The sequence below is a fragment of the Branchiostoma lanceolatum genome, chromosome 1 (assembly GCF_035083965.1).
Source record: "Branchiostoma lanceolatum isolate klBraLanc5 chromosome 1, klBraLanc5.hap2, whole genome shotgun sequence".
NCBI classification, from domain to species: domain Eukaryota; kingdom Metazoa; phylum Chordata; class Leptocardii; order Amphioxiformes; family Branchiostomatidae; genus Branchiostoma; species Branchiostoma lanceolatum.
Genome location: NC_089722.1, coordinates 43,171,289 through 43,185,157, shown reverse-complemented (window position 1 = coordinate 43,185,157; position 13,869 = coordinate 43,171,289). Strand labels below are relative to the sequence as shown.

General features: G+C 41.3%; 2 protein-coding genes across 2 annotated transcripts in view; both read left to right on the top strand.

The window, feature by feature from the left end:
* Window positions 1–5,222, top strand: part of LOC136424439 (mucin-22-like) — a 42,600-nt gene extending 37,378 nt beyond the window's left edge. Inside the window, exon 2 of the transcript XR_010753890.1 lies at window positions 2,873–5,222. The gene's annotated coding sequence lies outside the window, so the exon portion shown is untranslated. The remainder of the gene's footprint in view (window positions 1–2,872) is intronic.
* Window positions 5,223–5,866: 644 nt separating this feature from the next.
* LOC136427138 (zinc finger protein 585A-like) lies at window positions 5,867–12,734 on the top strand. The gene is made up of 4 exons (XM_066415885.1): window positions 5,867–5,925; window positions 6,777–7,857; window positions 9,885–10,218; window positions 10,675–12,734. The coding sequence occupies exons 1-4, from the start codon at window positions 5,895–5,897 to the stop codon at window positions 12,064–12,066; spliced, it is 2,838 nt and encodes a 945-aa protein (XP_066271982.1). The 5' UTR covers window positions 5,867–5,894; the 3' UTR covers window positions 12,067–12,734.
* The last annotated feature ends 1,135 nt before the right edge of the window (window positions 12,735–13,869 follow it).

The window sequence follows — 13,869 nt, the reverse complement described above, 5'->3', positions numbered from 1 at the left end:
CGTATGAAATGACAGTTTTCTCGAATGTAATTTGTAAGTGTGACAAAACCCATGAATCATGTAATATTGCTTGAAGCCATGGAAGTTTTTGCACTTATTGTATATGAATCCGAAGTTGAAAGGTTTCTCCAACTGTGAATGGGAGACAGTCAGTCTGTGTACAAGCTAATGAATAGCCGGCCGGGCGTTGTGGAGTCCATGGCTCCCGTGCATGTATGACGACAATGCCCTGCACGTGGGCATGTGCCACGCGTGTGTTCTTCTCTAAGTCCAGTAGCATCTACATGTAAGTCCCTTTTGCCGCAATTTCCAAAAGAACCATGCCGTAACACCGCCCACTTACATTAAGTTAAAGTGACCCGGGTGTCCCGAAAAGACGCATAGGGGTGGCGCCCGTCTCCATTTCTATAGCCCCTGGGCCACACACATTTGCGCAAGTCACTACAGCAGGGGGCTGATCCGCTGGTAGTGATGTGTGATTAACTTCCATACTCTTTCCTAAATGCTGAGCGCTAAGCAGAGAAAGCAGTATGTACCAATTTTAGAGTCTTTGGTATGACCCGGCCAGGGTTCGAACTCACGACCTACCGTGTGAAAGGCGAGCACTCTACCAACTAGGCCATTGCACCACTTACATTAAATCCTAGCCAGACTAGTTCAGAGATAACGTTACATTCTCTTCATGTTGAAGTGGAAAAAAAGGGAAGAGTGGTGTGTATCACCGGCGGGACTAGACTCAGAACAAAAACAGCTCACTTAAAATTATGGAATCCTATGGGTTTTCTATATACAACGTAAAGCCGGCGTGCCGCTGTTAGACACGCCCCGGCACGCGCCACTCTGCAGACAAAGAAAATGTTAACACGTTGCGGTTTCACTGTGGTTTCACACGTTTCTTAGGCCTAGGAAAAGGAATTCAAGTTTGCGATCTCTTTTTTTTTAGTTTATCTTTCAAAATATTCCAGTAGATGTTATCCAACAAATGTAGTTTAACTTGATGTTAAACTGAACTGCAACTGGACAATTTTGTTTTCAACATAATTCATTCAATTTTCATGTGACCCAGTCCTAAACTCTAAAGCTAAGAGAGTGCGGTTGTGCAGATGTCGCCTATGTCAATGTAAAAAAAAAAAAAGGATTCTACGATTCAGCGTAGGGAAACGTTCTTGTCACCTTCATGTTGAAAATTTGAAGCCCTGTTCATCAAAGAATAACACGTCCTTTGTCGCTACTCTATTAGAAATTTACATATAGTTAACAATAATAACACTACAATGACTGGCTCATTAACGAGATGAGTGTGAAGGAGGGCGCTGCCCAACTTCCCAACTTCCTCATTGCAGAGACAAAAACGATATTAGAACCAGATGTGTCGCACCTTGCATGGGAGACTTGTAGATACATGAAACAAAGACATGCCATGTGTTTACATTGTTCTTGCATGCATATTGATCACGAAAGACACACATTCCTACAAGTACATTCCACATTCCTACAATTGTTTTTAAGGTAGCCTCCGATGCAGACTCCTCCCGTCTGTTTTCTTTTTCAAGTTATTGTTTTTGTATTATCCATTTTTTTTTAATTGCTGGCCTTCCCGGCCAATAGGAAAACTTATAAGGAAAACTGGAACTTAGAAGAATAAAATGAATAGTATAAAAACAATAACTTGAAAAAGAAAACAGCCTGGATGAGTCTGCATCGGAGGCTATTTTTAGGGCGGTCATCCTAGATGATGATATGATAATACATACTACTACTAAGATTATGACATAAATGGATGTCATGGAAACTTACTTAGGAGTTAAAGGTTTTAAGAGCTTAAGATCTTGTATTGTAAGAAGTTTGTCCTTATTTTTCAGATTCAAAAATTCACAGATGCATTACATTGTTCAGTTCTAACTTATGTACATGTTGTTGCATCACTTTGCTTAGTATCTGTATCTGTATCTAGATAACCGGTATAACCGCCATTCGATGTAACACGCCTGCTTCGCAGGTATTGGACGTAGCAGCAGCTGGTTACTTTAAACCGAATGGCCTATTACACCTTGTCTTTGCATATCTGGCTGCAACCGTTCTAAGCTACTTAGTGAGGATGCTCCTACAGTACTTGATGACAACGAGTTCTATTTGACTCATCAATCATTGGCTGATAACTGTGGTACTTAAAGGTATGTCTAGTAATAGATAGCTGATGGGAGTGGCCAAGATATCTGGATATAACAGCAGTCCCGCCCACCGAGGGGTTTCTAGTCTCCCCGAGGGCGAAGCCCGAGTGGAGACTAGAAACCCCAAGGTGGCGGGACTGCTGTTATATCCAGATATCGAGGCCAATACCATCAGCTATCTAATTTAGCCCATGGTATACTTCCCCGAAGCTTCCCTAGTCAGCAGCTCTACTAAATGTTACTTTATTTTGTCCTGAAAGTCCAGAAATCTCTCTTTTTGCTTGACATGCTGACAAACAAGTAACAGCTGCAAGGCAAGCATAGACAAGGTCTGTAAAACATATGGGGAGAGTCCCAAATCCCCGGGCAATTAGAAATCAGAGCAAGGATTGGTCAGAATAGGTCACATGGTTATATCACCCACAGTTTTTCTATATCACCCACAGTTTTTCTATAGCACCCACAGATATCACTCACACTTTTCTGATATCCCACACTATGTGGATATAACCACAGAAAATGGGGGCTTCCCATTGGCTGAGGGGAAGTAGCCATGGGCTAATTAGGAGATGTTAGTATCCACAAACGGACATATAAGTTACAAATATATAGATATAAGGAGTCCTCATCTATATAAAACAAAGTTACACTCTCATAATCTATGCTTCTGTAATATGTCATCTTTCATTATTTGTTTACAGTCCCAGTTGCAGGTACTGTTTAGGGAAGCTTTCAACACGGCATGCATCCCAATGACTATCTCAGAAGACCCTCCTACCATCAAACTCCAGAACTGCATCATCATTACTTCAGTCAACCCACCTGACCAGACATCATGCTCAGCTCTCCTGTCAATACTCCACATTAGCCAGACCGAACTTGAGAAATCTAATTAGTCCCACCAACCGCATTGCGATCGCACTCTGTACTAGTAGAATCGGTGATTGTCCTAGGAGTCTTACGTGCATGGACGTGTATGGATGTATTAAATCAGCTATGGGAAAAAATAAAAAGCAGGAAACAGACATGTATTTGAAGTTTATGCACAAGTTGGACTGCGACGGCCCGAGACCGTAACAGACTTCGCACCTAGTTACAAACGGACATAATGTGACAGAGTGATTATATTCAAAAGGCCGCAGTATTCTGTCGCAGAGGTCGACCGAAACCTCGAATAACAAATGTGGCGATTTGAAGCTCTGTTCATCAACGAATAATGAATATCTCCACACAGATTTCTTTGAAAGAGTTAGTGGCGGTCATCCTCAACTTATAAAGAAACCTACTCACTTACTGCTATCTATAAATAACTACGAAGGTACAAAAGCCATACCGGCACAAACAAAATACAAAAACGTTCAAAAGTACACCCTCTTCCCAAAAAAGTTAATTTTGGACTCGAATTCAGATTGACAATTCACCCAAATTCAAGTACTGCGATGATTTCTGAAAAAAAATAGAATTAACGCTAGCTAACGACTTTCATTGCAAATTACAAATCATCATTGTATACAATCTTGATTTGATATAGCTATGTGTCATATACGTACCATGTGGCATAGTGGTACTCAAAATCACTGTCTTTTGGGCACTGGATAATTTAACTTGCAGTGGCACAGGGCAATGAAAACACATACATTAATGTCTGAAAGTGTATAAATAGACTAACGGAAAATAAACCCTTTATAATTATATCAAAGCTTCTGTAAATGAATTCTCATTGCAGTCCTTAGTAACGTAATAAATTATTCGCCAACAGATCAATGCATAATTTTTTGATGATCCGTCGCCGTTCCTCATCCTTCCATGGAGGCTCGAGTTGGCAGTTGAATCAGTACACTTGTTGGCGCCTCTCTAGCTCTGCAAAACAAAACACGTCACTGTCTTGCAAGGAACTCCTGGAGACGCAATGCGCAGACAATGTGCTGTAAGGGGACAGTGCGGGGGGGGGGGGGGTTCGTGAAAATGACTACTGTGCAGTTATGTGATAAAGTAGTATGGCTCTTGTATTTCTCTGTTATATACTACATGTTTGTCTACTTACAAGTGCAATCATTTGTAAAACGACCTTCTTTAACTTCAGCTACCCTCAGAAAGTAGGGGGGTTCCAGGCTAAGGCAAGCAAGACTGCAACGATGGGAGCCGTCACAACCGTGCCAGACAGGGCATTCTAGCCTCTACCAGGCTCCACCGGTCGCTGGAAAAATAATATAAATTTTCCAAATAGGCAGAAACATGCCAGAGGAGTTAGCTGGTCAGGGAGTACATTTGCAACCTAGGCCTTCTCCTTTTTTCCCAGCGAAATCTGGACCGTGGTACAGGCTAAATGTTACAGGGGACATTTGCATGTGTCTGTTATGGTGTTGCTGGTTTAGAATTTCAGCTCCCCCGGCTGCGCACCTAGGCTGGTTTCAGTAGATTGTCAGTGCTTATGTTGATATGATTGTTAACTAGTTCGTAGAAAAGGTGAGGCGTTCCTCCTCCGACATCCTATTTCTATGTCCAGACGACGAGTACATAAATCAAATAAGAGATACCTCACCCTTATGAATATTTTCGTGTGTAGCTTATGGAAACTTTCCTCTTTAGCATATCGTCCGATTAGCAGCCAAATAGATTTTAAAAAAGCATATTGTTTCTGTGATACGGCCTTTTCGAAAAAACGACACTGGTGAGTTTCCTTTCCGTGACTTAAAAAAAGAAGGGCAAACGATGAAGAATTGTACAAAAAGATCGAAAACTACTATGAACAAGAATGTCACGACCTCAAATCTCCATTAACAATTCTATTCATGCAAATGACTTAGACATTTGCATAAGATATGCTTGGTCATAAACACCTTTATCTAACTTACACATGTTGCAATATTGACAGTCCTATAATTTTCCAAGTAGATGAATTATGATGTTTTTGCATTAATTATGCAAATTAGGAATCTATTTGCATAATTGGTATCTGATGATACTCAGCTTTCCATGAGCTACATATGTTACATGTATTGTATATCTCAATCTAACCTACCTGCATACTATTAAAATATCATATGGAAATCCGTTGTTCCTTTGTTCAGTTATTCTCCTTAGAATATTTTCACAAAAATGCCCCTGCAAAGGTACCAGGACAAGCTGCTAGGGGGCCCTAACATACACCATTTCTTAATTACATCACAAGCTATCTGCCACCCAAAAATCAAGACCACAGCACGTCCAGGTCAAAAGATACAAAATTTGCAGTTTTGCTGCAGTACCAAGGTCACATACCAGGGGGCCCAAAATCGACCTTGAAATTCGGCTTAACAACACCTGCCCACATACCAAATATCATCGTAATCCACCAAGAGGTTCCTGAGTTATGCTCACTACAGTTGTGCTCATTTTTCATGGAGATAATAAATTTAAACGTCATAATAAAGAGTAAATAATCTCCGTATATGAATTTTCATAACTTCGCTTTGAGTCCAAAACATTGAAACGTGCAAGAATACATTCGAACTAAGTTGGTACACCATTCCATCGTCTCAAACATTTGAATAAAAGAATCCATAAGGCCAGTTACCCCATACAAAGTGTTACGTCCCCCATTGCTGTAATGTAACATTCCTATTTCCGGTGTCACGAGCGACGGTGTCACGAGAGACGGTGTCACGAGAGACGGTGGCTCTTTGGCTCGAGCCTCCCCCTACTCGATATAGTATAGAGGCCGCTTGCAGGATTGTGTCCCATATGGTGACTGTAAAATCAACACTGGAAGCAGGTAAGAACAATAGTTATACTAAATATCTACCTTATCGTGAAGCTGAGGAGGTATAGATCATTTCTATGGTGTATGAGCCACATTAGGCCTAACCTGGAAAGCATACCATCGGGGGCTCCCCGATATCTGTACGGCGCCGGGAGTGATCCCCGCCCGCCCAGACAGCTTAGTCCGCTCGGGGTGTGGGTTTACGGCCTTGGATTAAATTAGACGGCAGAACTCTCTATGGCAGCTAAAGTAAACAGGCTGCGAAATTCCATATGGCAGCTAAGTAGACAGGCTGACAGAAACGGCTCAATATAGCAGACTGGGCCGGTAAAACACCCCTAAGCCGACCCCTAGAGACTGGGACCAGGCTACATTTAAGGCCTACCCTGGGCTCCAGACTGTTTATCGGGCCTTTTAGCCGGTTTCTTCTAGCGGCCCTGTATAGTCTGGCTCCCAGGGTATATTAGGCCGGAATGTTATATTTTTCGGGGTGTGAAAATTAGAGATGAGGAGGGGGCGAAACCAAGTTTTTCGGAACGAAAGGGCCGTTTTTGTAAGATAATTACTGAGGACCATACCATATTATCACCAAAAATAAGAAAACATGTGAAAAGTAAAAAAAATCCAAGTGCATGAATACGCGGTCAGCTGATGAAAAATGGTTTGAAGGATTCATGAACATGAAGAGGGGAGGGGGGCAGTTAGGCAGGAGTACTAGTGGGTCAGGTTTTTTAAAACGACATTACGACGTGAGTTAAGGCTTGACAGTTGAAGAAAATTGCAATTCTTGGTATCAACAGAAAAATGCATTCTTCAGATTCTTGACTTGTCCTATTTTCTATGTTTCATCTTTTAAATTATAGACATGGCAGAAGCAGGAAATGAGTCTCCCACTGCAGATCCACAGAAATTCTGTGACGGGACTCTCATTGGAGTTTCAAGGGGTAGGGACGCAAGCAATCCTGACGAACAGCCGACAGGAACCAAACCCAGTTTGGACAATAAGCCAGAAGGACGCACTGATGAGAAACCCTACATGTGTGAAGAGTGCGGGTACAGGACTATCAAAAAGTCCAAGTTGTCCATACATATGAGAACCCATACAGGTGAAAGACCCTACAAATGTGACGACTGTGATTATTCTGCTGCACAGAAAGGTGTTTTAGACCGGCATTTAGCAAAACACTCTGGCGACAAACCCTACATGTGTGAGGAGTGCGGATACAGAGCAACGCAAAAGACTCACTTATCCAGACACATGAGAACCCATACTGGTGAAAGACCCTACAAGTGTGACCAGTGTGAATATTCTGCTGCACAGAGATCCACTTTGTACCAACATATAGCCAAACACACAGGTGAGAAACCCTACATGTGCGGGGAGTGCGGGTACAGGACAGCTGACACGCGTAACCTATCCCTACATATGAGAACCCATACAGGAGAAAAACCATACAAGTGTGACAAATGTAATTATTCCGCTGCACAGAAATCTACCTTGGACAAACATCTAGCAAAACACTCTGGCGAGAAACCCTACATTTGTGGCGAGTGCGGGTACAGGACTATCGGAAAGTCTAAGCTGTCCATACACATGAGAACCCATACAGGTGAAAAACCTTACAAGTGTGACCAGTGTGACTATTCTGCTGCACAGAAAGTCCATTTTGACAGCCATCTGGCCAAACATACCGGTGACAAACCCTACGTGTGCGAGGAGTGCGGGTACAAGTGCATCCGCAAGTCTCACTTGTCCGAACATATTAGAACTCATACCGGTGAAAAACCCTACAAGTGTGACCAGTGTGATTATTCTGCTGCACAGAAAAAGAATTTGGTCCGACATTTAGCAAAACACTCTGGTAAAAAACCTTACACTTGTGGCGAGTGCGGGTACAGTGTAACTCAAAAGTCTCATTTATCCAGACATATGAAAACTCATACTTCAGAATGAAAGTTACATGTGTGAGATTTGTGAGTATCCGCATTGCGTTGTGACGTCTAGTGTCAAAGTTTAAGGTCTCTTATTTGTAAACAAGTGAATATAGAAACGTGTTTGCAACATTCCCGCTTGTGGGGACCTTAACCTATGACATTACCCACAATCCCCGGCGGTGATGGAACTGCGGGAAGTCTTATTTATAGGAGAGAATTTCTACAATTATGATAACACTGTACAGTATCTGCACATCCACTCAGATGTAGTCTCTATCACGTACTTTATGTCTGTGGTATTCGTAAAAAATGAACTAAAAAATGAATGCTTTGTTAGAAGTGGTATAAGTGTAAAGAATGAGGAGGTTTTGAAATTCAATACTTGTTTGTGCCAAATCTAATATAGGCTATCATTATGACTATGTTTGTATTGACGTCCTACGAATTGTTGTGATTTAGTGTGCATAAAGTTAACGACTGTGATGTTTATTTTCTCATTTATCGACTTACCTATACACCATGTATTGGGATACTGATGATTATGCCATATCTGGGATATTTAACGTTATGTAGAATTGTGAAGTAAGCTTGTGTTATGTGAAGCGACTATCATGTAAGACGAAGATGATTCAAAATATGATAATTTCCTTCAAGCGAAAATAAAGATGAAAAAATAGATTCCGTTCCATTTTCTTGTTTGATAGATGTAAGTTACTGGCCGTACAAGGCGAAAACTTTCCAACTTCCTCCAACAGACCTGAAAAAAAACGTCATGGGGTTACCAAAAGGGTAACAATGCATAAAATGGCATCGGATCCTGACACATCTGGACACGGAACGCGGGTATCCGGAACCACGGATTCGTAAGAATCCGAACGGATACGGGGCCGTATTTGTACTTACACAAATCAATTTTACCTGCATTAACCTGCATATACAAGTCGTACCATTGCGCCCCGATATGTGGATGTCCTTCAGACTGCCGGGAAATGGATTATTCAGCCACATCACATCTGTATTGTGACTAGTTTGCGGTAAATTTGGAAATGTTGAATTGAAAAATGACTCATCAATTTAAAAACAGAACTCATTAAATACTAAACAAAAATGAAGTTACGTGGCTAACTTAGTAATCAATTTCCCTTTGGGTAGGCTAAGGGATATCGATATCTTGGATCTCAAAGAACCACTTGCAGGTTGATACAGGCAAATTTGAGTTGGGTAAGTACAAATATGACCCCGTATCTGTTCGGATGATGCGTGTGGAAAACAAAGAAAACAGAAAGGTCAGCAGGCGGGTGCACCCCTTCTACAATGTAAGCAGAACTTCCAACACACTCCATGTGTAATGAGGCACAAAATGTGACCTTTCACCCCACGTTAATTACACCCGATGATTCACCCGTTTCTTCTCTCAGAAGACGCTTGCAGGATTGTGTGAGTAAAAATCAACACTGGAAGCAGGTAAACATTTCAGTTATGCTAAATATCTACCTTATCGTGAAGCAGATGATGTAGCGGTCGTTTCTATGGTGTATAGGGCCACATTAGGATGGGATCATCGTCGGGATGTAAGACTTTTCGGGGTGAGAAAATTGGGGAGGGGGAGGGGGGTTGGCGAAACCGGTTCGGCAAGTCATCCGAGGCAAAATGGTCGTTAAAAAACTCTAAGAAGACTGAAGCGTGCTATAGTATCCACGTAACATGCTAATAAGACAGAAATACAATAAAAAACAATAAATCAAAACAGAAAATTAAAAAGAAACTTCTAGCTTACGAATGCGTGGTCAACTTGCGAAACTGGTTTGAGGTAGCAGAACACAGTCTTCGGCCTATGGGGATTTCTATAGTTAAGGGCCGGAAGGCGAAAGGCTTCGACGCGGTGAAAATTATAGCAGGGTATACTTCAGAAATATGACAAACGAATACGTTTGAGTTTAGGGTACAACATACAAATACTTTTCAGAATCTGTCAGCGTATCAGCCTCTCATACCAAGGACATTATATAGGCTCATACCCACTTTAAAACAAGCAGCGCTCTGCGAGAGGTCACTGAACTGCAGTCGACTCATCCCGAGAGGCAGTTACGTATTAAAGAAGGCGCATTTATACACAAATTGGAAAACGTTTCGCAATCCAAGTCCTGCCGTCTAAAAGCCGACATATTCCCACACCACACAGCACAGTTTATACTTGGATGCCTCTCACATGTGACTTTCTACCTAGCTTTCAATAACTTTTTGTACCCGCGTCATAGACCCCGGTGTAACACCAAATCCTTGAGCTACCAAATACGTGAGGTGAGGCCAGTACTACACCTGTGTGGAGTTAGGACTGGGCAGTCGATGGGGACAGGGCAAGATTTACAGGTAGGATTAGGGTTAAGATTAGGGCTAGGGTTATTATTAGGATTAGGGAATGGGTTTGGGCTAGATTAAGAGTTAGGGCTAGGGTTAGACTTACGATTACGGGGGCGAAACCAAGTTTTTTTTTTTAGATCAAAGGGCCGTTTTTGTGAGATAATTTCTGAGAAGCGTGCCATATTATCACCAAGTATGAATCAGAAAACATTAGAAAAGTTCCTTAAAAATTCCAAGTCATGCATAACGCGGTCAGCTGATTAGAAAATTAGTTTGTACTTTGTAGGATTTATGAAAATGAGGAGGGGAGGCAGTAATGCAGGAGTACTAGTGGGTCAGGTTTAACAACATTACGATGTGAATTTAGGATGGACAGTTGAAGAAAATTGTCATTTTTGGCATCAACAGAAAAATGCGTTCTCCAAATTCTTGACCTATTTTCTATTTATGTGTTTAATGTTTTAGATTATAGACATGGCAGAGGCAGGAAATGAGTCTCCCACCGCAGTTCCACAGAGCTTCTGTGACGGGTCTCTCGTTGGAGTTTCATGCGACAGGGATGCAAGCAATGCTGAGGACCAGCCGATACGAACCGAACCCAGTTTGGACAATCAGCCAGAAGCACATACTGATAAGAAATTCTTCATTTGTGAGGAGTGCGGTTACAGGACTATCAAAAGGAATAAGTTGTCTAGACATATGAGAACCCATACAGGTGAAAGACCCTACAAATGTGACCACTGTGATTATTCTGCTGCTCAGAAAGGTGTTTTAGACCGACATCTAGCAAAACACACTGGTGAGAAACGCTACATGTGTGAAGAGTGCGGGTACAGAACAACTCAAAAGTGTAACTTATCCAGACATATGAGAACCCATACAGGTGAAAGACCCTACAAGTGTAAACAGTGTGACTATTCTGCTGCACAGAAAGGGGATTTAGACCGACATCTAGCAAAACACTCTAGTGAGAAACCCTACATATGTGGGGAGTGCGGGTTCAGGACAGCTGAGACGCGTAATCTATCCAGGCATATGAGAATCCATACAGGTGAAAGACCCTACAAGTGTGAACAGTGTGACTATTCTGCTGCACAGAAAGGGGATTTAGACCGACATCTAGCAAAACACTCTAGTGAGAAACCCTACATATGTGGGGAGTGTGGGTACAGGACAGCTGACACGCGTAATCTATCCCTACATATGATAATCCATACAGGCGGAAAACCCTACAAGTGTGACCAATGTAATTATTCCGCTGCACAGAAATCTAACTTGGACAAACATCTAGCCAAACACACCGGTGAGAAACGCTACATGTGTGGCGAGTGCGGGTACAGGGCTATCTCAACGTCTAAATTGTCCAAACATATGAGAATCCATACAGGCGAAAAGCCCTACATGTGTGGGGAGTGCGGGTACAAGACTATCTCAAAGTCTAAATTGTCTATACATATGAGAATCCATACAGGGGTAAAAACCTACAAGTGTGACCAGTGTGACTATTCTGCTGCACAGAAATCCCACTTGGACAGCCATCTGGCCGGACATACCGGTGAGAAACCCTACATGTGTGGCGAGTGCGGGTACAGGACTATCTCAAAGTCTAAATTGTCTATACATATGAGAATCCATACAGGGGTAAAAACCTATAAGTGTGACCAGTGTGATTATTGTGCTTCGCAAAAAGACCATTTAGACCGGCATCTAGCCAGACACTCATGTATGGTAGTTACTGAGTCAAATGATTTTATACTGTATTTATGCATTGTATTCTATCGAATTAACTATGTATGTATGTATTATAATATTGTTATGATCTTACTGTATGTTTGTCTGTATTTTTGGGTCAGCTGAAAGCTGCATAGGCTGACCCAGTGTAATGACTTGTCTTTCATTGTCAATAAATACAAATACAAAGCCTTATTCGTACAGAAGAGAATTTCTAAATATACGTTAACACTGTACAATATCTTTACATTTACTTATTTTCTATAGATTATTTTGCTTCTGCGGTATTCGTAAAATAACTACAACAGAGAGGAGCATGCATTATTCGAAGTACTGCAATTGTAAAGGCAACAAGAAGGAGGTTTTGAAGCTCAATAACAAACTTATTTCCTCAAATCTAATATAGGCTCTACTTACGACTATGTTTGTACTGACATCCTACGAATTGTTGTGATTCAGTGTAACAAGTGTGCATAAGATTAAGGCTGTGATGTTTATTTTGACACTTATTCACTTACCTATACACTATATATTAGAACACTCATAATTGGGCCATATCTGGAAAGTCTAACGTTATGTAGAATTGTGAAGTAAACCTGTGTTATAGAAAGCGACTGATGGCTGATATGTAAGACGACGAAGATATGAAACATATCTATGCATGAAGTATTAAGCATTATTAAGAATTGTGAACTAAGATTATGCGACTGTTATGGCCGATGTGTAAGAACATAGTTGATTCAAAATATGCTAATTTCCAACAAGCGCAAATAAAAAGATTTTTGATAATTGCCTTTCCTGGTTATTTTTGCTGTACCCACTAGAAATTCATGTCGTATCAGAAATTCATGTCGTATATCAGATCATTTTGTGCCGTACCCAATGGCGGACATCGGACCCTAATTTTCTCGGGAAATGTACATCGCAGTACGTCAGATAGCTAAATGACCTGCATGTGTCAATGGGGAACCCTAGCGATCCAAGTTATTTTTCCCCAGCTGGTTGCGGAAATACCTGCAATGACATTTTCAGCCGTTTGGCGGCGCTTTTCTAACCGTATGATGTGATACATCATCATCATCATCTATCCGGCCGGGACTAAATAAGAACATACATCACTCCATATTGCCCTGTCCAACATCATGATGGGATACAATTTCAAGGCGAAGCAGTCTTGAGGCTGTCAGGTCCTCATTGTGAATGACTGATGACGCAAATGCTTGTTCAAATAAGAGACGATAGGCGCATAAGAAAACAGTATTCTTATGAATGAAGATTCTTAGAAGTTCATTCATGCAGATCAACTAGGAGTATCATCACCGTCACAAGCCTGTATTGGTAAGGAAAGACACTGAATGACATCTATATCATAACACCTTTTGAACTCTTCACCTCCTGCTTGGAGATTATATTAATGTATTAATTGGCTACGATGTAATAAAAAACTATGTGAATTTCTGTACAAATGTTTCAAGAAGAGAAAGGATTTAGATAGAATGTTCCTTTTCTTGTACTTTGTACAATTGTGTCACCTATTATTAAATGCATTTAGCCAATGTTGGGCGTGGATATGCAATAAAGTTCATTGTCATTAAATTCTTCAATTAATTCATAGTGTCCACAAGACTCCCCTGCTGAGTAAACAATTATAACAAATATGCCAAACTGGGTTGACGGCTTTCCTAAGAAAATAAACAGCCAGCCGGACTGAATCTGGGCAGTCACCGAAGGAGACTGGCGGAGACTAGATCAACAGGTAAACACAGAACAACAGGTGAACAATGGGTAAACATGGCTGAGCAACAGGTAAACACAGGTGAAGAACAGGTAAACACAGGTGAAGAACAGGTAAACACAGGTGAAGAACAGGTAAACACAAGTGGACAACAGGTATACACAGGTGAACAACAGGTAAACACAGGTGAACAA

Coding starts and splice junctions, on each gene's coding strand:
- LOC136427138 (XM_066415885.1), top strand. CDS start 5,895: ATGGTGACTGTAAAATCAACACTGGAAGCAG. Junction 5,926..6,776: donor AAAATCAACACTGGAAGCAG/GTAAGAACAATA, acceptor TTTAAATTATAG/ACATGGCAGAAGCAGGAAAT. Junction 10,219..10,674: donor GGACAGGGCAAGATTTACAG/GTAGGATTAGGG, acceptor TTAATGTTTTAG/ATTATAGACATGGCAGAGGC.